Raw genomic sequence first — 24,028 nt, forward strand, 5'->3', positions numbered from 1 at the left:
TAATTTTATGTATTAATATTATAGATATTAGTAATAATTGGGACAAAATTAAAGGAAATCTAAAAATTACATTTTGCACTATTAAATTACCACTTTCCATACATATGAACTAAAGTCTTAAAAACATGAATAAATGAGACGTCCTACCTGGGGACACAGATGGGGGGGCTACAGCCCTGGTTATGTCACCAGTGGACGTAGATGTTAAGGATTCCATAAATGTTGGTTGGTTCCTAGCAAACTGTTCAAAGTTGTTCGCAACATAAAAAACCTCTGGATTTGAGGAAATTTGCCTTAGTTCATTTGAATCAGCATCAGCCGAACCGATGGGAACAGAGGCAATTCGTAGTGACTTCAGTGAGGCAGATGGTCTAGATACATCATCTGAAGATTTACCACCTAAAAGTACAATAAGGAACTGGGGGACGCCCTCTTCAATGCGGCTTCCTGCAGACCTCTGATAGATGTTTCTGGAGACCCATTCTAGAGCACGGCCTGTGTTTCGACGAGTTCCACCTTTGCTTGTGAGCCTCATTATTCTTTCTTGCACTTGGTTTTTTGTAGAGAATTCATTCAGAGGAAATTCTAACTTAGGTTCATCACTGTACTGTACTACTGACACTCTGGCCTTGTCCAGGCCCATGTCCAACTTCTCCACAAAAATTCTCATCGTGTTGCGAATGGATGGAAATTTACTACTTGTTGATGTTGTGCCATCAATGAGAAATACAACATCCTTCTTTTCTCCTGCTCTTCGAACTGGTGTAATTTCTGTTCAGAAGGAAGGCAACAAAACGATAAGCGATTAATACTAAGATTCTAGTCAGAGAACAAAGTCTTGCATTGCAGGGAAACCATTTCTTGTGCCAGTAAAGTCATCCAGGAGAAATACAACATCTTTTTTGGCTGTGTCAACTAAGGATAGAAAGAAAGATAACATATTAAACTTTGAGCTGAGCATGTCTTATTGGCTATACGTCTGTGACAGGATTATTTAAATACACAAAAACCTTTTACACACTTTCATTTCTTTTCCTCTTGGACTGTTTGCCTACAAAATAACCATCCGCTAAATTTGTTGAAAAGAAGTGAAAGGTGTTCTAGAGTGGCATCTGAAAGGCTGCATTATTGACGTACCAGAATCAGTTGGGGTATCTGGGGTCACGTCAATGGGCAAAGCCTCTAAAGAGGCCAACAGCTGCTGCGGCACGCTGGAAAGGTCTGTGAATTCAGCCACAGTGAAAGCAGAAGTGGGCTTGTGGGATATCCTCTGCAGTTCTCTACTGTCAGAGCCTCTACTGCCAACTGCAAAGGTCAATATGCCCATTTGTTTGAGAGCAGAGGCTGGTGCATCGACACTGTCAGCAGATCTTCCACTGCTTAGCAGTATCAGGAGCTGTGGAACTCCCTCCAAGCGCCTGCTTCCCGAAGAGGCAGTGAAGACGTTTTCCCTCAAGTACTGGAGAGCTGCTCCAGTGTTGAGAGATCTCCCCCCTTTGTGCCTCAAATTTCTGACAGCATTAAGGATCTCGTCTTTTGTCATGTAAGTGTTCAGATAAAACTGGACAGCTGGATCTCTGCTGTACTGAACCACTGACACACGGTCTTTCTTCTCGTCCACAAGTAGCATCTCCACCACTCTCTGGACAAAGTCTTGCACGGCTGGGAAGTCGCTTCTAGTAGAATCGGTTGCATCCAGCAAGAAAACCACATCCCTTGCTGGTGTCTGTCTTCCCACTAGGGAACACAAGATTTGTCACACATATCTCTGCATGAAACACATGTCAATATTCTATGTAGAAATCCAACTTTAGGCGCCTAGGATTTGGGGGTTTCTCTGGTTCTGCTAGTGCCACATTCCCTGTCAGTGTTTAACTGGCTGACCCAGGCTCAGCAAAGTGCAGTTAAAGAAGCTCAGTTTATTATCCTTGAATGAATTGACGGGACAAAGTCTTCCAGTTACGTACCTGTCTCTGTGGTTGTCAAAGGCCGGGATCTGACTACGGCTGTGCTCATCAGAGAGGAGATTTGCTCCTGGACGGTGTCGAGCCCACTAAAATCAGACACTGACAAAGCGTAGCTAGGCTCAAACGATAGCCTTTGCAGCTCTCTGCTGTCCGAGGTCCTTGATCCAATGGCAAACACAAAGATGCCCCGCTGTTTCAAAGCAGAAGCTGGGGTATCCACATTGTCAAAAGACCTTCCGCCTGCTAGCAGTATCAAGATCTGTGGAACACCTTGCAGGCGTCTGCTCACAGTGGAGTTTGTAAAGACATTGTCCATGACGTACTGGAGGGCTGCCCCGGTATTTAGGGGTCTTCCTCCTCTGTGTCTAAGCCCTCTGACAGCGTCCATAACATCTTCCCTTGTTCTGTGTGTATTCAGAGAGAAATGGACCTCTGCTTCTCGGCTGTATTGGACAACAGACACACGGTCCTTGTTTTCTCCCACGCTCAGTTTCTCCACCACTCTTTCAACAAAGTCACGCATTGCAGAGAAACCATTCCTTGTGCCATCAGAGCCATCCAGGAGAAATACAACATCTTTTTTGGCTGTGTCAACTAAGGATAGAAAGGAAGACAAGATATCAAACTTTGAGCCGAACACACCTTATTGGCCAAACGTCGGTGTGAGGATTATTAAAATACACAACTACTTTTCCCCCACTTTGAGGAATTCCTTGTCCTCTGTTTGCCTACAGAATGCCCATCTCCCAATTTTGATTAAAAAATGCTCATTTGGAGCAAATTTTGGTAAAGTATTTCTTGTCCATAAGATTATAAAGAAGTGAAAGGAGTTCTAGAGTGGCATCTGAAAGGCTGCATCATTGACGTACCAGAATCAGTTGGGGTTTCTGGGGTCACGTCAATGGGCAAAGCCTCTAAAGAGGCCAACAGCTGCTGCGGCACGCTGGAAAGGTCTGTGAATTCAGCCACAGTGAAAGCAGAAGTGGGCTTGTGGGATATCCTCTGCAGTTCTCTACTGTCAGAGCCTCTACTGCCAACTGCAAAGGTCAATATGCCCATTTGTTTGAGAGCAGAGGCCGGTGCATCGACACTGTCAGCAGATCTTCCACTGCTTAGCAGTATCAGGACCTGTGGAACTCCCTCCAAGCGCCTGCTTCCCGAAGAGGCAGTGAAGACGTTTTCCCTCAAGTACTGGAGAGCTGCTCCAGTGTTGAGAGATCTCCCCCCTTTGTGCCTCAAATTTCTGACAGCATTAAGGATCTCGTCTTTTGTCATGTAAGTGTTCAGATAAAACTGGACAGCTGGATCTCTGCTGTACTGAACCACTGACACACGGTCTTGCTTCTCGTCCACAAGTAGCGTCTCCACCACTCTCTGGACAAAGTCTTGCACGGCTGGGAAGTCGCTTCTAGTTGCATCGGTTGCATCCAGCAAGAAAACCACATCCCTTGCTGGTGTCTGTCTTCCCACTAGGGAACACAAGATTTGTCACACATATCTCTGCATGAAACACATGTCAATATTCTATGTAGAAATCCAACTTTAGGCGCCTAGGATTTGGGGGTTTCTCTGGTTCTGCTAGTGCCACATTCCCTGTCAGTGTTTAACTGGCTGACCCAGGCTCAGCAAAGTGCAGTTAAAGAAGCTCAGTTTATTATCCTTGCATGAATTGACGGGACAAAGTCTCCCAGTTACGTACCTGTCTCTGTGGTTGTCAAAGGCCGGGATCTGACTACGGCTGTGCTCATCAGAGAGGAGATTTGTTCCTGGACGGTGTCGAGCCCACTAAAATCAGACACTGACAAAGCGTAGCTAGGCTCAAACGATAGCCTTTGCAGCTCTCTGCTGTCCGAGGTCCTTGATCCAATGGCAAACACAAAGATGCCCCGCTGTTTCAAAGCAGAAGCTGGGGTATCCACATTGTCAAAAGACCTTCCGCCTGCTAGCAGTATCAAGATCTGTGGAACACCTTGCAGGCGTCTGCTCCCAGTGGAGTTTGTAAAGACATTGTCCATGACGTACTGGAGGGCTGCCCCGGTATTTAGGGGTCTTCCTCCTCTGTGTCTAAGCCCTCTGACAGCGTCCATAACATCTTCCCTTGTTCTGTGTGTATTCAGAGAGAAATGGACCTCTGCTTCTCGGCTGTATTGGACAACAGACACACGGTCCTTGTTTTCTCCCACGCTCAGTTTCTCCACCACTCTTTCAACAAAGTCACGCATTGCAGAGAAACCATTCCTTGTGCCATCAGAGCCATCCAGGAGAAATACAACATCTTTTTTGGCTGTGTCAACTAAGGATAGAAAGGAAGACAAGATATCAAACTTTGAGCCGAACACACCTTATTGGCCAAACGTCGGTGTGAGGATTATTAAAATACACAACTACTTTTCCCCCACTTTGAGGAATTCCTTGTCCTCTGTTTGCCTACAGAATGCCCATCTCCCAATTTTGATTAAAAAATGCTCATTTGGAGCAAATTTTGGTAAAGTATTTCTTGTCCATAAGATTATAAAGAAGTGAAAGGAGTTCTAGAGTGGCATCTGAAAGGCTGCATCATTGACGTACCAGAATCAGTTGGGGTTTCTGGGGTCACGTGAATGGGCAAAGCCTCTAAAGAGGCCAACAGCTGCTGCGGCACGCTGGAAAGGTCTGTGAATTCAGCCACAGTGAAAGCAGAAGTGGGCTTGTGGGATATCCTCTGCAGTTCTCTACTGTCAGAGCCTCTACTGCCAACTGCAAAGGTCAATATGCCCATTTGTTTGAGAGCAGAGGCCGGTGCATCGACACTGTCAGCAGATCTTCCACTGCTTAGCAGTATCAGGACCTGTGGAACTCCCTCCAAGCGCCTGCTTCCCGAAGAGGCAGTGAAGACGTTTTCCCTCAAGTACTGGAGAGCTGCTCCAGTGTTGAGAGATCTCCCCCCTTTGTGCCTCAAATTTCTGACAGCATTAAGGATCTCGTCTTTTGTCATGTAAGTGTTCAGATAAAACTGGACAGCTGGATCTCTGCTGTACTGAACCACTGACACACGGTCTTTCTTCTCGTCCACAAGTAGCGTCTCCACCACTCTCTGGACAAAGTCTTGCACGGCTGGGAAGTCGCTTCTAGTTGCATCGGTTGCATCCAGCAAGAAAACCACATCCCTTGCTGGTGTCTGTCTTCCCACTAGGGAACACAAGATTTGTCACACATATCTCTGCATGAAACACATGTCAATATTCTATGTAGAAATCCAACTTTAGGCGCCTAGGATTTGGGGGTTTCTCTGGTTCTGCTAGTGCCACATTCCCTGTCAATGTTTAACTGGCTGACCCAGGCTCAGCAAAGTGCAGTTAAAGAAGCTCAGTTTATTATCCTTGCATGAATTGACGGGACAAAGTCTCCCAATTACGTACCTGTCTCTGTGGTTGTCAAAGGCCGGGATCTGACTACGGCTGTGCTCATCAGAGAGGAGATTTGTTCCTGGACGGTGTCGAGCCCACTAAAATCAGACACTGACAAAGCGTAGCTAGGCTCAAACGATAGCCTTTGCAGCTCTCTGCTGTCCGAGGTCCTTGATCCAATGGCAAACACAAAGATGCCCCGCTGTTTCAAAGCAGAAGCTGGGGTATCCACATTGTCAAAAGACCTTCCGCCTGCTAGCAGTATCAAGATCTGTGGAACACCTTGCAGGCGTCTGCTCCCAGTGGAGTTTGTAAAGACATTGTCCATGACGTACTGGAGGGCTGCCCCGGTATTTAGGGGTCTTCCTCCTCTGTGTCTAAGCCCTCTGACGGCGTCCATAACATCTTCCCTTGTTCTGTGTGTATTCAGAGAGAAATGGACCTCTGCTTCTCGGCTGTATTGGACAACAGACACACGGTCCTTGTTTTCTCCCACGCTCAGTTTCTCCACCACTCTTTCAACAAAGTCACGCATTGCAGAGAAACCATTCCTTGTGCCATCAGAGCCATCCAGGAGAAATACAACATCTTTTTTGGCTGTGTCAACTAAGGATAGAAAGGAAGACAAGATATCAAACTTTGAGCCGAACACACCTTATTGGCCAAACCTCGGTGTGAGGATTATTAAAATACACAACTACTTTTCCCCCACTTTGAGGAATTCCTTGTCCTCTGTTTGCCTACAGAATGCCCATCTCCCAATTTTGATTAAAAAATGCTCATTTGGAGCAAATTTTGGTAAAGTATTTCTTGTCCATAAGATTATAAAGAAGTGAAAGGAGTTCTAGAGTGGCATCTGAAAGGCTGCATCATTGACGTACCAGAATCAGTTGGGGTTTCTGGGGTCACGTCAATGGGCAAAGCCTCTAAAGAGGCCAACAGCTGCTGCGGCACGCTGGAAAGGTCTGTGAATTCAGCCACAGTGAAAGCAGAAGTGGGCTTGTGGGATATCCTCTGCAGTTCTCTACTGTCAGAGCCTCTACTGCCAACTGCAAAGGTCAATATGCCCATTTGTTTGAGAGCAGAGGCCGGTGCATCGACACTGTCAGCAGATCTTCCACTGCTTAGCAGTATCAGGACCTGTGGAACTCCCTCCAAGCGCCTGCTTCCCGAAGAGGCAGTGAAGACGTTTTCCCTCAAGTACTGGAGAGCTGCTCCAGTGTTGAGAGATCTCCCCCCTTTGTGCCTCAAATTTCTGACAGCATTAAGGATCTCGTCTTTTGTCATGTAAGTGTTCAGATAAAACTGGACAGCTGGATCTCTGCTGTACTGAACCACTGACACACGGTCTTTCTTCTCGTCCACAAGTAGCGTCTCCACCACTCTCTGGACAAAGTCTTGCACGGCTGGGAAGTCGCTTCTAGTTGCATCGGTTGCATCCAGCAAGAAAACCACATCCCTTGCTGGTGTCTGTCTTCCCACTAGGGAACACAAGATTTGTCACACATATCTCTGCATGAAACACATGTCAATATTCTATGTAGAAATCCAACTTTAGGCGCCTAGGATTTGGGGGTTTCTCTGGTTCTGCTAGTGCCACATTCCCTGTCAGTGTTTAACTGGCTGACCCAGGCTCAGCAAAGTGCAGTTAAAGAAGCTCAGTTTATTATCCTTGCATGAATTGACGGGACAAAGTCTCCCAGTTACGTACCTGTCTCTGTGGTTGTCAAAGGCCGGGATCTGACTACGGCTGTGCTCATCAGAGAGGAGATTTGTTCCTGGACGGTGTCGAGCCCACTAAAATCAGACACTGACAAAGCGTAGCTAGGCTCAAACGATAGCCTTTGCAGCTCTCTGCTGTCCGAGGTCCTTGATCCAATGGCAAACACAAAGATGCCCCGCTGTTTCAAAGCAGAAGCTGGGGTATCCACATTGTCAAAAGACCTTCCGCCTGCTAGCAGTATCAAGATCTGTGGAACACCTTGCAGGCGTCTGCTCCCAGTGGAGTTTGTAAAGACATTGTCCATGACGTACTGGAGGGCTGCCCCGGTATTTAGGGGTCTTCCTCCTCTGTGTATAAGCCCTCTGACAGCGTCCATAACATCTTCCCTTGTTCTGTGTGTATTCAGAGAGAAATGGACCTCTGCTTCTCGGCTGTATTGGACAACAGACACACGGTCCTTGTTTTCTCCCACGCTCAGTTTCTCCACCACTCTTTCAACAAAGTCACGCATTGCAGAGAAACCATTCCTTGTGCCATCAGAGCCATCCAGGAGAAATACAACATCTTTTTTGGCTGTGTCAACTAAGGATAGAAAGGAAGACAAGATATCAAACTTTGAGCCGAACACACCTTATTGGCCAAACGTCGGTGTGAGGATTATTAAAATACACAACTACTTTTCCCCCACTTTGAGGAATTCCTTGTCCTCTGTTTGCCTACAGAATGCCCATCTCCCAATTTTGATTAAAAAATGCTCATTTGGAGCAAATTTTGGTAAAGTATTTCTTGTCCATAAGATTATAAAGAAGTGAAAGGAGTTCTAGAGTGGCATCTGAAAGGCTGCATCATTGACGTACCAGAATCAGTTGGGGTTTCTGGGGTCACGTCAATGGGCAAAGCCTCTAAAGAGGCCAACAGCTGCTGCGGCACGCTGGAAAGGTCTGTGAATTCAGCCACAGTGAAAGCAGAAGTGGGCTTGTGGGATATCCTCTGCAGTTCTCTACTGTCAGAGCCTCTACTGCCAACTGCAAAGGTCAATATGCCCATTTGTTTGAGAGCAGAGGCCGGTGCATCGACACTGTCAGCAGATCTTCCACTGCTTAGCAGTATCAGGACCTGTGGAACTCCCTCCAAGCGCCTGCTTCCCGAAGAGGCAGTGAAGACGTTTTCCCTCAAGTACTGGAGAGCTGCTCCAGTGTTGAGAGATCTCCCCCCTTTGTGCCTCAAATTTCTGACAGCATTAAGGATCTCGTCTTTTGTCATGTAAGTGTTCAGATAAAACTGGACAGCTGGATCTCTGCTGTACTGAACCACTGACACACGGTCTTTCTTCTCGTCCACAAGTAGCGTCTCCACCACTCTCTGGACAAAGTCTTGCACGGCTGGGAAGTCGCTTCTAGTTGCATCGGTTGCATCCAGCAAGAAAACCACATCCCTTGCTGGTGTCTGTCTTCCCACTAGGGAACACAAGATTTGTCACACATATCTCTGCATGAAACACATGTCAATATTCTATGTAGAAATCCAACTTTAGGCGCCTAGGATTTGGGGGTTTCTCTGGTTCTGCTAGTGCCACATTCCCTGTCATGTTTAACTGGCTGACCCAGGCTCAGCAAAGTGCAGTTAAAGAAGCTCAGTTTATTATCCTTGCATGAATTGACGGGACAAAGTCTCCCATTACGTACCTGTCTCTGTGGTTGTCAAAGGCCGGGATCTGACTACGGCTGTGCTCATCAGAGAGGAGATTTGTTCCTGGACGGTGTCGAGCCCACTAAAATCAGACACTGACAAAGCGTAGCTAGGCTCAAACGATAGCCTTTGCAGCTCTCTGCTGTCCGAGGTCCTTGATCCAATGGCAAACACAAAGATGCCCCGCTGTTTCAAAGCAGAAGCTGGGGTATCCACATTGTCAAAAGACCTTCCGCCTGCTAGCAGTATCAAGATCTGTGGAACACCTTGCAGGCGTCTGCTCACAGTGGAGTTTGTAAAGACATTGTCCATGACGTACTGGAGGGCTGCCCCGGTATTTAGGGGTCTTCCTCCTCTGTGTCTAAGCCCTCTGACAGCGTCCATAACATCTTCCCTTGTTCTGTGTGTATTCAGAGAGAAATGGACCTCTGCTTCTCGGCTGTATTGGACAACAGACACACGGTCCTTGTTTTCTCCCACGCTCAGTTTCTCCACCACTCTTTCAACAAAGTCACGCATTGCAGAGAAACCATTCCTTGTGCCATCAGAGCCATCCAGGAGAAATACAACATCTTTTTTGGCTGTGTCAACTAAGGATAGAAAGGAAGACAAGATATCAAACTTTGAGCCGAACACACCTTATTGGCCAAACGTCGGTGTGAGGATTATTAAAATACACAACTACTTTTCCCCCACTTTGAGGAATTCCTTGTCCTCTGTTTGCCTACAGAATGCCCATCTCCCAATTTTGATTAAAAAATGCTCATTTGGAGCAAATTTTGGTAAAGTATTTCTTGTCCATAAGATTATAAAGAAGTGAAAGGAGTTCTAGAGTGGCATCTGAAAGGCTGCATCATTGACGTACCAGAATCAGTTGGGGTTTCTGGGGTCACGTCAATGGGCAAAGCCTCTAAAGAGGCCAACAGCTGCTGCGGCACGCTGGAAAGGTCTGTGAATTCAGCCACAGTGAAAGCAGAAGTGGGCTTGTGGGATATCCTCTGCAGTTCTCTACTGTCAGAGCCTCTACTGCCAACTGCAAAGGTCAATATGCCCATTTGTTTGAGAGCAGAGGCCGGTGCATCGACACTGTCAGCAGATCTTCCACTGCTTAGCAGTATCAGGACCTGTGGAACTCCCTCCAAGCGCCTGCTTCCCGAAGAGGCAGTGAAGACGTTTTCCCTCAAGTACTGGAGAGCTGCTCCAGTGTTGAGAGATCTCCCCCCTTTGTGCCTCAAATTTCTGACAGCATTAAGGATCTCGTCTTTTGTCATGTAAGTGTTCAGATAAAACTGGACAGCTGGATCTCTGCTGTACTGAACCACTGACACACGGTCTTTCTTCTCGTCCACAAGTAGCGTCTCCACCACTCTCTGGACAAAGTCTTGCACGGCTGGGAAGTCGCTTCTAGTTGCATCGGTTGCATCCAGCAAGAAAACCACATCCCTTGCTGGTGTCTGTCTTCCCACTAGGGAACACAAGATTTGTCACACATATCTCTGCATGAAACACATGTCAATATTCTATGTAGAAATCCAACTTTAGGCGCCTAGGATTTGGGGGTTTCTCTGGTTCTGCTAGTGCCACATTCCCTGTCAGTGTTTAACTGGCTGACCCAGGCTCAGCAAAGTGCAGTTAAAGAAGCTCAGTTTATTATCCTTGCATGAATTGACGGGACAAAGTCTCCCAGTTACGTACCTGTCTCTGTGGTTGTCAAAGGCCGGGATCTGACTACGGCTGTGCTCATCAGAGAGGAGATTTGTTCCTGGACGGTGTCGAGCCCACTAAAATCAGACACTGACAAAGCGTAGCTAGGCTCAAACGATAGCCTTTGCAGCTCTCTGCTGTCCGAGGTCCTTGATCCAATGGCAAACACAAAGATGCCCCGCTGTTTCAAAGCAGAAGCTGGGGTATCCACATTGTCAAAAGACCTTCCGCCTGCTAGCAGTATCAAGATCTGTGGAACACCTTGCAGGCGTCTGCTCCAGTGGAGTTTGTAAAGACATTGTCCATGACGTACTGGAGGGCTGCCCCGGTATTTAGGGGTCTTCCTCCTCTGTGTCTAAGCCCTCTGACAGCGTCCATAACATCTTCCCTTGTTCTGTGTGTATTCAGAGAGAAATGGACCTCTGCTTCTCGGCTGTATTGGACAACAGACACACGGTCCTTGTTTTCTCCCACGCTCAGTTTCTCCACCACTCTTTCAACAAAGTCACGCATTGCAGAGAAACCATTCCTTGTGCCATCAGAGCCATCCAGGAGAAATACAACATCTTTTTTGGCTGTGTCAACTAAGGATAGAAAGGAAGACAAGATATCAAACTTTGAGCCGAACACACCTTATTGGCCAAACGTCGGTGTGAGGATTATTAAAATACACAACTACTTTTCCCCCACTTTGAGGAATTCCTTGTCCTCTGTTTGCCTACAGAATGCCCATCTCCCAATTTTGATTAAAAAATGCTCATTTGGAGCAAATTTTGGTAAAGTATTTCTTGTCCATAAGATTATAAAGAAGTGAAAGGAGTTCTAGAGTGGCATCTGAAAGGCTGCATTATTGACGTACCAGAATCAGTTGGGGTTTCTGGGGTCACGTCAATGGGCAAAGCCTCTAAAGAGGCCAACAGCTGCTGCGGCACGCTGGAAAGGTCTGTGAATTCAGCCACAGTGAAAGCAGAAGTGGGCTTGTGGGATATCCTCTGCAGTTCTCTACTGTCAGAGCCTCTACTGCCAACTGCAAAGGTCAATATGCCCATTTGTTTGAGAGCAGAGGCCGGTGCATCGACACTGTCAGCAGATCTTCCACTGCTTAGCAGTATCAGGACCTGTGGAACTCCCTCCAAGCGCCTGCTTCCCGAAGAGGCAGTGAAGACGTTTTCCCTCAAGTACTGGAGAGCTGCTCCAGTGTTGAGAGATCTCCCCCCTTTGTGCCTCAAATTTCTGACAGCATTAAGGATCTCGTCTTTTGTCATGTAAGTGTTCAGATAAAACTGGACAGCTGGATCTCTGCTGTACTGAACCACTGACACACGGTCTTTCTTCTCGTCCACAAGTAGCGTCTCCACCACTCTCTGGACAAAGTCTTGCACGGCTGGGAAGTCGCTTCTAGTTGCATCGGTTGCATCCAGCAAGAAAACCACATCCCTTGCTGGTGTCTGTCTTCCCACTAGGGAACACAAGATTTGTCACACATATCTCTGCATGAAACACATGTCAATATTCTATGTAGAAATCCAACTTTAGGCGCCTAGGATTTGGGGGTTTCTCTGGTTCTGCTAGTGCCACATTCCCTGTCAGTGTTTAACTGGCTGACCCAGGCTCAGCAAAGTGCAGTTAAAGAAGCTCAGTTTATTATCCTTGCATGAATTGACGGGACAAAGTCTCCCAGTTACGTACCTGTCTCTGTGGTTGTCAAAGGCCGGGATCTGACTACGGCTGTGCTCATCAGAGAGGAGATTTGTTCCTGGACGGTGTCGAGCCCACTAAAATCAGACACTGACAAAGCGTAGCTAGGCTCAAACGATAGCCTTTGCAGCTCTCTGCTGTCCGAGGTCCTTGATCCAATGGCAAACACAAAGATGCCCCGCTGTTTCAAAGCAGAAGCTGGGGTATCCACATTGTCAAAAGACCTTCCGCCTGCTAGCAGTATCAAGATCTGTGGAACACCTTGCAGGCGTCTGCTCACAGTGGAGTTTGTAAAGACATTGTCCATGACGTACTGGAGGGCTGCCCCGGTATTTAGGGGTCTTCCTCCTCTGTGTCTAAGCCCTCTGACAGCGTCCATAACATCTTCCCTTGTTCTGTGTGTATTCAGAGAGAAATGGACCTCTGCTTCTCGGCTGTATTGGACAACAGACACACGGTCCTTGTTTTCTCCCACGCTCAGTTTCTCCACCACTCTTTCAACAAAGTCACGCATTGCAGAGAAACCATTCCTTGTGCCATCAGAGCCATCCAGGAGAAATACAACATCTTTTTTGGCTGTGTCAACTAAGGATAGAAAGGAAGACAAGATATCAAACTTTGAGCCGAACACACCTTATTGGCCAAACGTCGGTGTGAGGATTATTAAAATACACAACTACTTTTCCCCCACTTTGAGGAATTCCTTGTCCTCTGTTTGCCTACAGAATGCCCATCTCCCAATTTTGATTAAAAAATGCTCATTTGGAGCAAATTTTGGTAAAGTATTTCTTGTCCATAAGATTATAAAGAAGTGAAAGGAGTTCTAGAGTGGCATCTGAAAGGCTGCATTATTGACGTACCAGAATCAGTTGGGGTTTCTGGGGTCACGTCAATGGGCAAAGCCTCTAAAGAGGCCAACAGCTGCTGCGGCACGCTGGAAAGGTCTGTGAATTCAGCCACAGTGAAAGCAGAAGTGGGCTTGTGGGATATCCTCTGCAGTTCTCTACTGTCAGAGCCTCTACTGCCAACTGCAAAGGTCAATATGCCCATTTGTTTGAGAGCAGAGGCCGGTGCATCGACACTGTCAGCAGATCTTCCACTGCTTAGCAGTATCAGGACCTGTGGAACTCCCTCCAAGCGCCTGCTTCCCGAAGAGGCAGTGAAGACGTTTTCCCTCAAGTACTGGAGAGCTGCTCCAGTGTTGAGAGATCTCCCCCCTTTGTGCCTCAAATTTCTGACAGCATTAAGGATCTCGTCTTTTGTCATGTAAGTGTTCAGATAAAACTGGACAGCTGGATCTCTGCTGTACTGAACCACTGACACACGGTCTTTCTTCTCGTCCACAAGTAGCGTCTCCACCACTCTCTGGACAAAGTCTTGCACGGCTGGGAAGTCGCTTCTAGTTGCATCGGTTGCATCCAGCAAGAAAACCACATCCCTTGCTGGTGTCTGTCTTCCCACTAGGGAACACAAGATTTGTCACACATATCTCTGCATGAAACACATGTCAATATTCTATGTAGAAATCCAACTTTAGGCGCCTAGGATTTGGGGGTTTCTCTGGTTCTGCTAGTGCCACATTCCCTGTCAGTGTTTAACTGGCTGACCCAGGCTCAGCAAAGTGCAGTTAAAGAAGCTCAGTTTATTATCCTTGCATGAATTGACGGGACAAAGTCTCCCAGTTACGTACCTGTCTCTGTGGTTGTCAAAGGCCGGGATCTGACTACGGCTGTGCTCATCAGAGAGGAGATTTGTTCCTGGACGGTGTCGAGCCCACTAAAATCAGACACTGACAAAGCGTAGCTAGGCTCAAACGATAGCCTTTGCAGCTCTCTGCTGTCCGAGGTCCTTGATCCAATGGCAAACACAAAGATGCCCCGCTGTTTCAAAGCAGAAGCTGGGGTATCCACATTGTCAAAAGACCTTCCGCCTGCTAGCAGTATCAAGATCTGTGGAACACCTTGCAGGCGTCTGCTCCAGTGGAGTTTGTAAAGACATTGTCCATGACGTACTGGAGGGCTGCCCCGGTATTTAGGGGTCTTCCTCCTCTGTGTCTAAGCCCTCTGACAGCGTCCATAACATCTTCCCTTGTTCTGTGTGTATTCAGAGAGAAATGGACCTCTGCTTCTCGGCTGTATTGGACAACAGACACACGGTCCTTGTTTTCTCCCACGCTCAGTTTCTCCACCACTCTTTCAACAAAGTCACGCATTGCAGAGAAACCATTCCTTGTGCCATCAGAGCCATCCAAGAGAAATACAACATCTTTTTTGGCTGTGTCAACTAAGGATAGAAAGGAAGACAAGATATCAAACTTTGAGCCGAACACACCTTATTGGCCAAACGTCGGTGTGAGGATTATTAAAATACACAACTACTTTTCCCCCACTTTGAGGAATTCCTTGTCCTCTGTTTGCCTACAGAATGCCCATCTCCCAATTTTGATTAAAAAATGCTCATTTGGAGCAAATTTTGGTAAAGTATTTCTTGTCCATAAGATTATAAAGAAGTGAAAGGAGTTCTAGAGTGGCATCTGAAAGGCTGCATTATTGACGTACCAGAATCAGTTGGGGTTTCTGGGGTCACGTCAATGGGCAAAGCCTCTAAAGAGGCCAACAGCTGCTGCGGCACGCTGGAAAGGTCTGTGAATTCAGCCACAGTGAAAGCAGAAGTGGGCTTGTGGGATATCCTCTGCAGTTCTCTACTGTCAGAGCCTCTACTGCCAACTGCAAAGGTCAATATGCCCATTTGTTTGAGAGCAGAGGCCGGTGCATCGACACTGTCAGCAGATCTTCCACTGCTTAGCAGTATCAGGACCTGTGGAACTCCCTCCAAGCGCCTGCTTCCCGAAGAGGCAGTGAAGACGTTTTCCCTCAAGTACTGGAGAGCTGCTCCAGTGTTGAGAGATCTCCCCCCTTTGTGCCTCAAATTTCTGACAGCATTAAGGATCTCGTCTTTTGTCATGTAAGTGTTCAGATAAAACTGGACAGCTGGATCTCTGCTGTACTGAACCACTGACACACGGTCTTTCTTCTCGTCCACAAGTAGCGTCTCCACCACTCTCTGGACAAAGTCTTGCACGGCTGGGAAGTCGCTTCTAGTTGCATCGGTTGCATCCAGCAAGAAAACCACATCCCTTGCTGGTGTCTGTCTTCCCACTAGGGAACACAAGATTTGTCACACATATCTCTGCATGAAACACATGTCAATATTCTATGTAGAAATCCAACTTTAGGCGCCTAGGATTTGGGGGTTTCTCTGGTTCTGCTAGTGCCACATTCCCTGTCAGTGTTTAACTGGCTGACCCAGGCTCAGCAAAGTGCAGTTAAAGAAGCTCAGTTTATTATCCTTGCATGAATTGACGGGACAAAGTCTCCCAGTTACGTACCTGTCTCTGTGGTTGTCAAAGGCCGGGATCTGACTACGGCTGTGCTCATCAGAGAGGAGATTTGTTCCTGGACGGTGTCGAGCCCACTAAAATCAGACACTGACAAAGCGTAGCTAGGCTCAAACGATAGCCTTTGCAGCTCTCTGCTGTCCGAGGTCCTTGATCCAATGGCAAACACAAAGATGCCCCGCTGTTTCAAAGCAGAAGCTGGGGTATCCACATTGTCAAAAGACCTTCCGCCTGCTAGCAGTATCAAGATCTGTGGAACACCTTGCAGGCGTCTGCTCACAGTGGAGTTTGTAAAGACATTGTCCATGACGTACTGGAGGGCTGCCCCGGTATTTAGGGGTCTTCCTCCTCTGTGTATAAGCCCTCTGACAGCGTCCATAACATCTTCCCTTGTTCTGTGTGTATTCAGAGAGAAATGGACCTCTGCTTCTCGGCTGTATTGGACAACAGACACACGGTCCTTGTTTTCTCCCACGCTCAGTTTCTCCACCACTCTTTCAACAAAGTCACGCATTGCAGAGAAACCATTCCTTGTGCCATCAGAGCCATCCAAGAGAAATACAACATCTTTTTTGGCTGTGTCAACTAAGGATAGAAAGGAAGACAAGATATCAAACTTTGAGCCGAACACACCTTATTGGCCAAACGTCGGTGTGAGGATTATTAAAATACACAACTACTTTTCCCCCACTTTGAGGAATTCCTTGTCCTCTGTTTGCCTACAGAATGCCCATCTCCCAATTTTGATTAAAAAATGCTCATTTGGAGCAAATTTTGGTAAAGTATTTCTTGTCCATAAGATTATAAAGAAGTGAAAGGAGTTCTAGAGTGGCATCTGAAAGGCTGCATTATTGACGTACCAGAATCAGTTGGGGTTTCTGGGGTCACGTCAATGGGCAAAGCCTCTAAAGAGGCCAACAGCTGCTGCGGCACGCTGGAAAGGTCTGTGAATTCAGCCACAGTGAAAGCAGAAGTGGGCTTGTGGGATATCCTCTGCAGTTCTCTACTGTCAGAGCCTCTACTGCCAACTGCAAAGGTCAATATGCCCATTTGTTTGAGAGCAGAGGCCGGTGCATCGACACTGTCAGCAGATCTTCCACTGCTTAGCAGTATCAGGACCTGTGGAACTCCCTCCAAGCGCCTGCTTCCCGAAGAGGCAGTGAAGACGTTTTCCCTCAAGTACTGGAGAGCTGCTCCAGTGTTGAGAGATCTCCCCCCTTTGTGCCTCAAATTTCTGACAGCATTAAGGATCTCGTCTTTTGTCATGTAAGTGTTCAGATAAAACTGGACAGCTGGATCTCTGCTGTACTGAACCACTGACACACGGTCTTTCTTCTCGTCCACAAGTAGCGTCTCCACCACTCTCTGGACAAAGTCTTGCACGGCTGGGAAGTCGCTTCTAGTTGCATCGGTTGCATCCAGCAAGAAAACCACATCCCTTGCTGGTGTCTGTCTTCCCACTAGGGAACACAAGATTTGTCACACATATCTCTGCATGAAACACATGTCAATATTCTATGTAGAAATCCAACTTTAGGCGCCTAGGATTTGGGGGTTTCTCTGGTTCTGCTAGTGCCACATTCCCTGTCAGTGTTTAACTGGCTGACCCAGGCTCAGCAAAGTGCAGTTAAAGAAGCTCAGTTTATTATCCTTGCATGAATTGACGGGACAAAGTCTCCCAGTTACGTACCTGTCTCTGTGGTTGTCAAAGGCCGGGATCTGACTACGGCTGTGCTCATCAGAGAGGAGATTTGTTCCTGGACGGTGTCGAGCCCACTAAAATCAGACACTGACAAAGCGTAGCTAGGCTCAAACGATAGCCTTTGCAGCTCTCTGCTGTCCGAGGTCCTTGATCCAATGGCAAACACAAAGATGCCCCGCTGTTTCAAAGCAGAAGCTGAGGTATCCACATTGTCAAAAGACCTTCCGCCTGCTAGCAGTATCAAGATCTGTGGAACACCTTGCAGGCGTCTGCTCCCAGTGGAGTTTGTAAAGACATTGTCCATGACGTACTGGAGGGCTGCCCCGGTATTTAGGGGTCTTCCTCCTCTGTGTCTAAGCCCTCTGACAGCGTCCATAACATCTTCCCTTGTTCTGTGTGTATTCAGAGAGAAATGGACCTCTGCTTCTCGGCTGTATTGGACAACAGACACACGGTCCTTGTTTTCTCCCACGCTCAGTTTCTCCACCACTCTTTCAACAAAGTCACGCATTGCAGAGAAACCATTCCTTGTGCCATCAGAGCCATCCAAGAGAAATACAACATCTTTTTTGGCTGTGTCAACTAAGGATAGAAAGGAAGACAAGATATCAAACTTTGAGCCGAACACACCTTATTGGCCAAACGTCGGTGTGAGGATTATTAAAATACACAACTACTTTTCCCCCACTTTGAGGAATTCCTTGTCCTCTGTTTGCCTACAGAATGCCCATCTCCCAATTTTGATTAAAAAATGCTCATTTGGAGCAAATTTTGGTAAAGTATTTCTTGTCCATAAGATTATAAAGAAGTGAAAGGAGTTCTAGAGTGGCATCTGAAAGGCTGCATTATTGACGTACCAGAATCAGTTGGGGTTTCTGGGGTCACGTCAATGGGCAAAGCCTCTAAAGAGGCCAACAGCTGCTGCGGCACGCTGGAAAGGTCTGTGAATTCAGCCACAGTGAAAGCAGAAGTGGGCTTGTGGGATATCCTCTGCAGTTCTCTACTGTCAGAGCCTCTACTGCCAACTGCAAAGGTCAATATGCCCATTTGTTTGAGAGCAGAGGCCGGTGCATCGACACTGTCAGCAGATCTTCCACTGCTTAGCAGTATCAGGACCTGTGGAACTCCCTCCAAGCGCCTGCTTCCCGAAGAGGCAGTGAAGACGTTTTCCCTCAAGTACTGGAGAGCTGCTCCAGTGTTGAGAGATCTCCCCCCTTTGTGCCTCAAATTTCTGACAGCATTAAGGATCTCGTCTTTTGTCATGTAAGTGTTCAGATAAAACTGGACAGCTGGATCTCTGCTGTACTGAACCACTGACACACGGTCTTTCTTCTCGTCCACAAGTAGCGTCTCCACCACTCTCTGGACAAAGTCTTGCACGGCTGGGAAGTCGCTTCTAGTTGCATCGGTTGCATCCAGCAAGAAAACCACATCCCTTGCTGGTGTCTGTCTTCCCACTAGGGAACACAAGATTTGTCACACATATCTCTGCATGAAACACATGTCAATATTCTATGTAGAAATCCAACTTTAGGCGCCTAGGATTTGGGGGTTTCTCTGGTTCTGCTAGTGCCACATTCCCTGTCAGTGTTTAACTGGCTGACCCAGGCTCAGCAAAGTGCAGTTAAAGAAGCTCAGTTTATTATCCTTGCATGAATTGACGGGACAAAGTCTCCCAGTTACGTACCTGTCTCTGTGGTTGTCAAAGGCCGGGATCTGACTACGGCTGTGCTCATCAGAGAGGAGATTTGTTCCTGGACGGTGTCGAGCCCACTAAAATCAGACACTGACAAAGCGTAGCTAGGCTCAAACGATAGCCTTTGCAGCTCTCTGCTGTCCGAGGTCCTTGATCCAATGGCAAACACAAAGATGCCCCGCTGTTTCAAAGCAGAAGCTGAGGTATCCACATTGTCAAAAGACCTTCCGCCTGCTAGCAGTATCAAGATCTGTGGAACACCTTGCAGGCGTCTGCTCCCAGTGGAGTTTGTAAAGACATTGTCCATGACGTACTGGAGGGCTGCCCCGGTATTTAGGGGTCTTCCTCCTCTGTGTCTAAGCCCTCTGACAGCGTCCATAACATCTTCCCTTGTTCTGTGTGTATTCAGAGAGAAATGGACCTCTGCTTCTCGGCTGTATTGGACAACAGACACACGGTCCTTGTTTTCTCCCACGCTCAGTTTCTCCACCACTCTTTCAACAAAGTCACGCATTGCAGAGAAACCATTCCTTGTGCCATCAGAGCCATCCAAGAGAAATACAACATCTTTTTTGGCTGTGTCAACTAAGGATAGAAAGGAAGACAAGATATCAAACTTTGAGCCGAACACACCTTATTGGCCAAACGTCGGTGTGAGGATTATTAAAATACACAACTACTTTTCCCCCACTTTGAGGAATTCCTTGTCCTCTGTTTGCCTACAGAATGCCCATCTCCCAATTTTGATTAAAAAATGCTCATTTGGAGCAAATTTTGGTAAAGTATTTCTTGTCCATAAGATTATAAAGAAGTGAAAGGAGTTCTAGAGTGGCATCTGAAAGGCTGCATTATTGACGTACCAGAATCAGTTGGGGTTTCTGGGGTCACGTCAATGGGCAAAGCCTCTAAAGAGGCCAACAGCTGCTGCGGCACGCTGGAAAGGTCTGTGAATTCAGCCACAGTGAAAGCAGAAGTGGGCTTGTGGGATATCCTCTGCAGTTCTCTACTGTCAGAGCCTCTACTGCCAACTGCAAAGGTCAATATGCCCATTTGTTTGAGAGCAGAGGCCGGTGCATCGACACTGTCAGCAGATCTTCCACTGCTTAGCAGTATCAGGACCTGTGGAACTCCCTCCAAGCGCCTGCTTCCCGAAGAGGCAGTGAAGACGTTTTCCCTCAAGTACTGGAGAGCTGCTCCAGTGTTGAGAGATCTCCCCCCTTTGTGCCTCAAATTTCTGACAGCATTAAGGATCTCGTCTTTTGTCATGTAAGTGTTCAGATAAAACTGGACAGCTGGATCTCTGCTGTACTGAACCACTGACACACGGTCTTTCTTCTCGTCCACAAGTAGCGTCTCCACCACTCTCTGGACAAAGTCTTGCACGGCTGGGAAGTCGCTTCTAGTTGCATCGGTTGCATCCAGCAAGAAAACCACATCCCTTGCTGGTGTCTGTCTTCCCATTAGGGAATTTTCTGAAATCATTGGAAATTATTATTTTCTTTTGCCATCTTTTATATTTATTAAGAATTTTGAAATGGCTTTGAGACTTCACTGCTTACCAACATTTTCTATTTGTGCTATTTCTTCACTTTGTTCCATTCTATCTTTCACAGATTCCTTTATGTTTTGCAGACTTTTATAGTCAGGAACAAAAAAATAATGTGCTGGTGTAAAAGAAATTGTTTGCATTTCTAAAGTGTCAGCATTTTTTGTTCCGAAACAAAAAGTCACAATTCCGTTTTTCTTAAGTGAATGTGCTGGTCCTCTGACATCATCTCCTGATCTTCCCCCACTAAATATAAACAAATACTGAAGAACAGATTCTGTGGGTCTACCACCAACTGAAGCAGCAAAGACATGGTCTCTGACAAATTCCAGAGCTTTTCCAGTATTGAGAGGTCGTCCAAATTTGTGGTATATTGTTCTGATGGAGTTAAGCACATCGCTTCTGGATGAATAAGAATTTAAATAAAAGTTTACAGTGGCAACACGACTGTATTGAACCACAGCGACTTTGTCTCCATTGTTTCCAACTTTTAAAATTTCAACAATTCCTTTTACAAAGTTTCTTATTTCTTCAAAGCCGGATCGCGAGTCAAAAGATCCATCAATTAGAAAAACCACATCTTTTTTTTTGGAATCTATCAAAAATAGAGATAAAAAATACAGGTTACACATCTGTTAAAAATAACAACATGTAACAGCCTGCAGTGTCTTTTGCTGAAATAAAAATGTTTCCTTCACTTTGACTCAAACAAGCATGTGTAAACATGTAAAGTAGCAAAACTTACCAAACCTTGTTGTATTTCCCATTTGAACAATAGGGTTAGAGGTTTCTTTTAACAGTGATAGCACATCCTGCAGAACAGTAGTGAGTTCTTCATAGTCAGTAACAGAGAGTGCATACTTTGGTTCTTTGGATATTGTCTGTAATTCAAGTGTATCGGCATCTGTTGTTCCAATAGAAATCACCATAATTCCAGTTTCTTTTATCATTTTCACTGGGGTTCTTATATCATCCCTAGATCGATCCCCACTGAGTAATATTAGTATTTGTGGAACTCCTTCTTTAAGTCTACTTCCAGATTCTGGACTAAATGCATGCTCACGCACATACTTGAGAGCTGCTCCGATATTGTTGGGATATCCTCCTTTGTGACTCAGACTTTGAACTGCTTCAAGAACATCCTTCTCTGTTACGTAACGATTCAAATTAAAATTGATCTCTGCTGAGTTGCTGTACTGAGCCACAGCCACATGGTCTCCATTTACATCAATGTCAAGGTCCCTTACAATTCTTTCAACAAAGTCAGTTATATCTGGGAATCTTTGCTGGGAGTCATCTGAACCATCAAGCAAAAAAACAACATCTCTTCTCTTGGAATCTGTAATCAAACAGAAATCTTACAACTTAGTCAATGGTTAAATCGTAGTTCACTCGATCTCATTGTCAGTATGAAAGCTTCAGTTTGCTATCCTTGAAAAACCTGATTGCACCCATAGTCTTTCACCCACTCTTTGAAGTCCCACTCCAACTATATTTGTATTCATTGTAAAAGTTTTTCCAGTGGTCTTTTAGTTCGAATTATGCCGTTTTTAGCCAAAATCCAAAGGCCTGTGTTGTTTTTAAAACATAATTTCTGCAGAGCAGCAGGAGTTCATCAGAAACTCACTTTTCGGTTGTGGGCGGGACTGTTGGTGTGGAAGTAACCCTACAATGATATCCCATCATTCCTTTGTTTACACTCTCCCTGCTAGCTTACAGACCCTCACAACCCCAAGCTTAAATTAAGGTAGCAATTGTTAGCCACATCTAAACCATGCAGCCGTACAATTTAGGTCCAGATTCCAGCTCAAACAAAGACGTCCATTGATCTATTTGTCTGCAAGTGGAAGCATCAAAATGGAGCCCAGCAGGTAGCGTCCTGGGTCAAAAATCACCATGTTCAGAATAACAAAATATTCAGAAAAGCTGTTTTAATCTTAAATTCTTTTTTATATGTCCTCCAATCATGTGAAAAAATGCAGCTAGAATATGTAAAAAAAAACGCCCAAACCCCCTTTTTTCTTTGGAGTGGGATTTCAAAGAGCTATTGATGATGTTGCATGATATTCATTTGACTGGCTGGCAGAGTATCAAATTGTGCATTTGCATTAAAGCAATTCTTACCACGTGATCCGGATGTATTCACCGGGCTTTCACTCTTTCCAATGGCTAAAATTAATTTCTGCTCAATGTCTGTCAGGCTGCTGGAATCTGCTACAAGGAACGCTTTGGTAGGTTCCTGTGAAACAGACTGCATCTCAAGAATATCTGCATTCTTGATTCCCACCACAAAGGTGTTTACACCAACATCTTTCAAATTTACCACAGCATCTCTGATCTCATCTCTTGATGGTCCACCAGTAAGGAGAATGAGAATTTGTGGAACACCCTGCTGGCGCCTACTACCAGATGAAGACGCAAAAATCTCATCTTTGACGTAACTAAGGGCTGCTCCAGTGTTTAGGGGTCTGCCTCCTTTATGTCTGAGAGCTTGAACATTGTCAGTAACACTCTGCTTTGTTTTGTGAGTATTCAGAAAGAATTCAGCAGTAGGCTCATTGCTGTACTGAACAACTGAAACTTGATCTTTGTTCTCTTCCACATTGAGTTTCTCTAGTATTCTCTCAACAAATCCAATTACAGTCTTAAAATTGCTCCTCATTTCATCAGAAGAATCCAATAAAAACACAATGTCTCTCTGAGTGGGTACTATTTGCTCCATGGAACCTTAAAAAATATGAAATCACATTAGAGACAATGCCACTTTTAAAGCACTTATAGATAGATGTGCCGGTGGCCTCACCTCGCACTTCTTCTGGCTTTACTTGTTGTTGCTGTTGTGGCACCCTTTTTACCAATGACACAAGTTGCTGTTGAATGCTTCCAACATCATCAAATGCCAGCACAGAAAAAGCGTAAGAGGGATTATGTGCAATCATCTGAAGCTCAATTATGTCTGCTGTTCTTGTACCCACACAGAATGTAACAACCTTGTTCTGTTTTAAGGATACAGCTGCAGTTGCAACATTATCTTGAGACCGTCCCCCACTGAGCAGAAGCACAATCTGGGGTGCACCTTTTTGGTGTCTGCTCCCCGACAACTCTGAGAAAGCGTTAGTCCTCACGTAATCAAGGGCTGCACCAGTATTACGAGGCCCACCTCCTTTGTGAGTCAAGTTCTTGACTGCAACAAGAACATCTTGTTTTGTCATGTAGGTGTTGAGAGCAAAATTTGTTTCTGGGTTTTGGCTGTACTGAACCACAGAAACACGGTCTGTGTTTTGGCCAACATTGAGTGTTTCCACAACCTGTTGGACAAAGGTTTTCATTGCTGGAAAGGCACTCTGGGTGTCATGTGATCCATCCAACAAAAAGACAATGTCTCTTTGAGGAGACTCTAATTTATCTAGGAGAGAACAGGAAAAAAATGCTTAAGAATTGATAGAAGGCTTTGCCATTCAGTCATTTCATATTGCATAAATGACAAAGCAATAAGAATAGAAAACACAACAGTAAAAGT

The 24,028-nt window shown here is 46.0% G+C and overlaps 4 protein-coding genes across 14 annotated transcripts in view; all 4 read right to left on the reverse strand.

Moving 5' to 3' along the window:
- Nucleotides 1-10,569, reverse strand: part of col6a3 (collagen type VI alpha 3 chain) — a 53,378-nt gene extending 42,809 nt beyond the window's left edge. For 3 of the 9 annotated variants that reach the window (XM_023950876.1, XM_023950869.1, XM_023950868.1), the window contains exons 1-13: nucleotides 10,461-10,569; nucleotides 9,631-10,230; nucleotides 8,762-9,355; nucleotides 7,934-8,533; nucleotides 7,065-7,658; nucleotides 6,235-6,834; nucleotides 5,366-5,959; nucleotides 4,536-5,135; nucleotides 3,667-4,260; nucleotides 2,837-3,436; nucleotides 1,968-2,561; nucleotides 1,138-1,737; nucleotides 148-771 (exon numbers count right to left, since the gene is read on the reverse strand). In XM_023950876.1, coding sequence (XP_023806644.1) covers nucleotides 148-771; nucleotides 1,138-1,737; nucleotides 1,968-2,561; nucleotides 2,837-3,436; nucleotides 3,667-4,260; nucleotides 4,536-5,135; nucleotides 5,366-5,959; nucleotides 6,235-6,834; nucleotides 7,065-7,658; nucleotides 7,934-8,533; nucleotides 8,762-9,355; nucleotides 9,631-10,230; nucleotides 10,461-10,509 — 7,243 coding nt within the window. In that variant the 5' untranslated portion in view covers nucleotides 10,510-10,569. The remainder of the gene's footprint in view (nucleotides 1-147; nucleotides 772-1,137; nucleotides 1,738-1,967; nucleotides 2,562-2,836; nucleotides 3,437-3,666; nucleotides 4,261-4,535; nucleotides 5,136-5,365; nucleotides 5,960-6,234; nucleotides 6,835-7,064; nucleotides 7,659-7,933; nucleotides 8,534-8,761; nucleotides 9,356-9,630; nucleotides 10,231-10,460) is intronic. The other 6 variants (XM_023950871.1, XM_023950874.1, XM_023950870.1 and 3 more) reach the window with 6 other exon arrangements.
- A 90-nt stretch (nucleotides 10,570-10,659) lies between these two features.
- On the reverse strand, nucleotides 10,660-14,057 carry LOC111946748 (collagen alpha-3(VI) chain-like). The gene is made up of 5 exons (XM_023950880.1): nucleotides 13,858-14,057; nucleotides 13,028-13,627; nucleotides 12,159-12,752; nucleotides 11,329-11,928; nucleotides 10,660-11,053 (listed from the first exon to the last, which is right to left on the reverse strand). The coding sequence occupies exons 1-5, from the start codon at nucleotides 13,904-13,906 to the stop codon at nucleotides 10,713-10,715; spliced, it is 2,184 nt and encodes a 727-aa protein (XP_023806648.1). The 5' UTR covers nucleotides 13,907-14,057; the 3' UTR covers nucleotides 10,660-10,712.
- LOC111946747 (collagen alpha-3(VI) chain-like) lies at nucleotides 14,057-21,233 on the reverse strand. 2 transcript variants are annotated; one of them, XM_023950877.1, is made up of 9 exons: nucleotides 20,522-21,233; nucleotides 19,823-20,434; nucleotides 18,954-19,547; nucleotides 18,124-18,723; nucleotides 17,255-17,848; nucleotides 16,425-17,024; nucleotides 15,556-16,149; nucleotides 14,726-15,325; nucleotides 14,057-14,450 (listed from the first exon to the last, which is right to left on the reverse strand). In XM_023950877.1, exons 1-9 carry the CDS (start codon nucleotides 21,138-21,140, stop codon nucleotides 14,110-14,112), a joined length of 5,154 nt encoding a protein of 1,717 aa, XP_023806645.1. In that variant the 5' UTR covers nucleotides 21,141-21,233; the 3' UTR covers nucleotides 14,057-14,109. The 2 variants fall into 2 exon arrangements, with proteins under 2 accessions (XP_023806645.1, XP_023806646.1); XM_023950878.1 differs by lacking the exon at nucleotides 20,522-21,233 and having other exon boundaries at nucleotides 19,823-20,491.
- On the reverse strand, nucleotides 21,193-23,956 carry LOC111946749 (collagen alpha-3(VI) chain-like). Of its 2 annotated transcripts, XM_023950881.1 has the most exons (3): nucleotides 23,312-23,952; nucleotides 22,633-23,235; nucleotides 21,193-21,847 (listed from the first exon to the last, which is right to left on the reverse strand). In XM_023950881.1, the coding sequence occupies exons 1-3, from the start codon at nucleotides 23,835-23,837 to the stop codon at nucleotides 21,213-21,215; spliced, it is 1,764 nt and encodes a 587-aa protein (XP_023806649.1). In that variant the 5' UTR covers nucleotides 23,838-23,952; the 3' UTR covers nucleotides 21,193-21,212. The 2 variants fall into 2 exon arrangements, with proteins under 2 accessions (XP_023806649.1, XP_023806650.1); XM_023950882.1 differs by lacking the exon at nucleotides 21,193-21,847 and having other exon boundaries at nucleotides 22,187-23,235; nucleotides 23,312-23,956.
- Between the last annotated feature and the right edge of the window lie 72 nt (nucleotides 23,957-24,028).

This window comes from Oryzias latipes, chromosome 21, assembly GCF_002234675.1.
Source record: "Oryzias latipes chromosome 21, ASM223467v1".
Taxonomy (NCBI): domain Eukaryota; kingdom Metazoa; phylum Chordata; class Actinopteri; order Beloniformes; family Adrianichthyidae; genus Oryzias; species Oryzias latipes.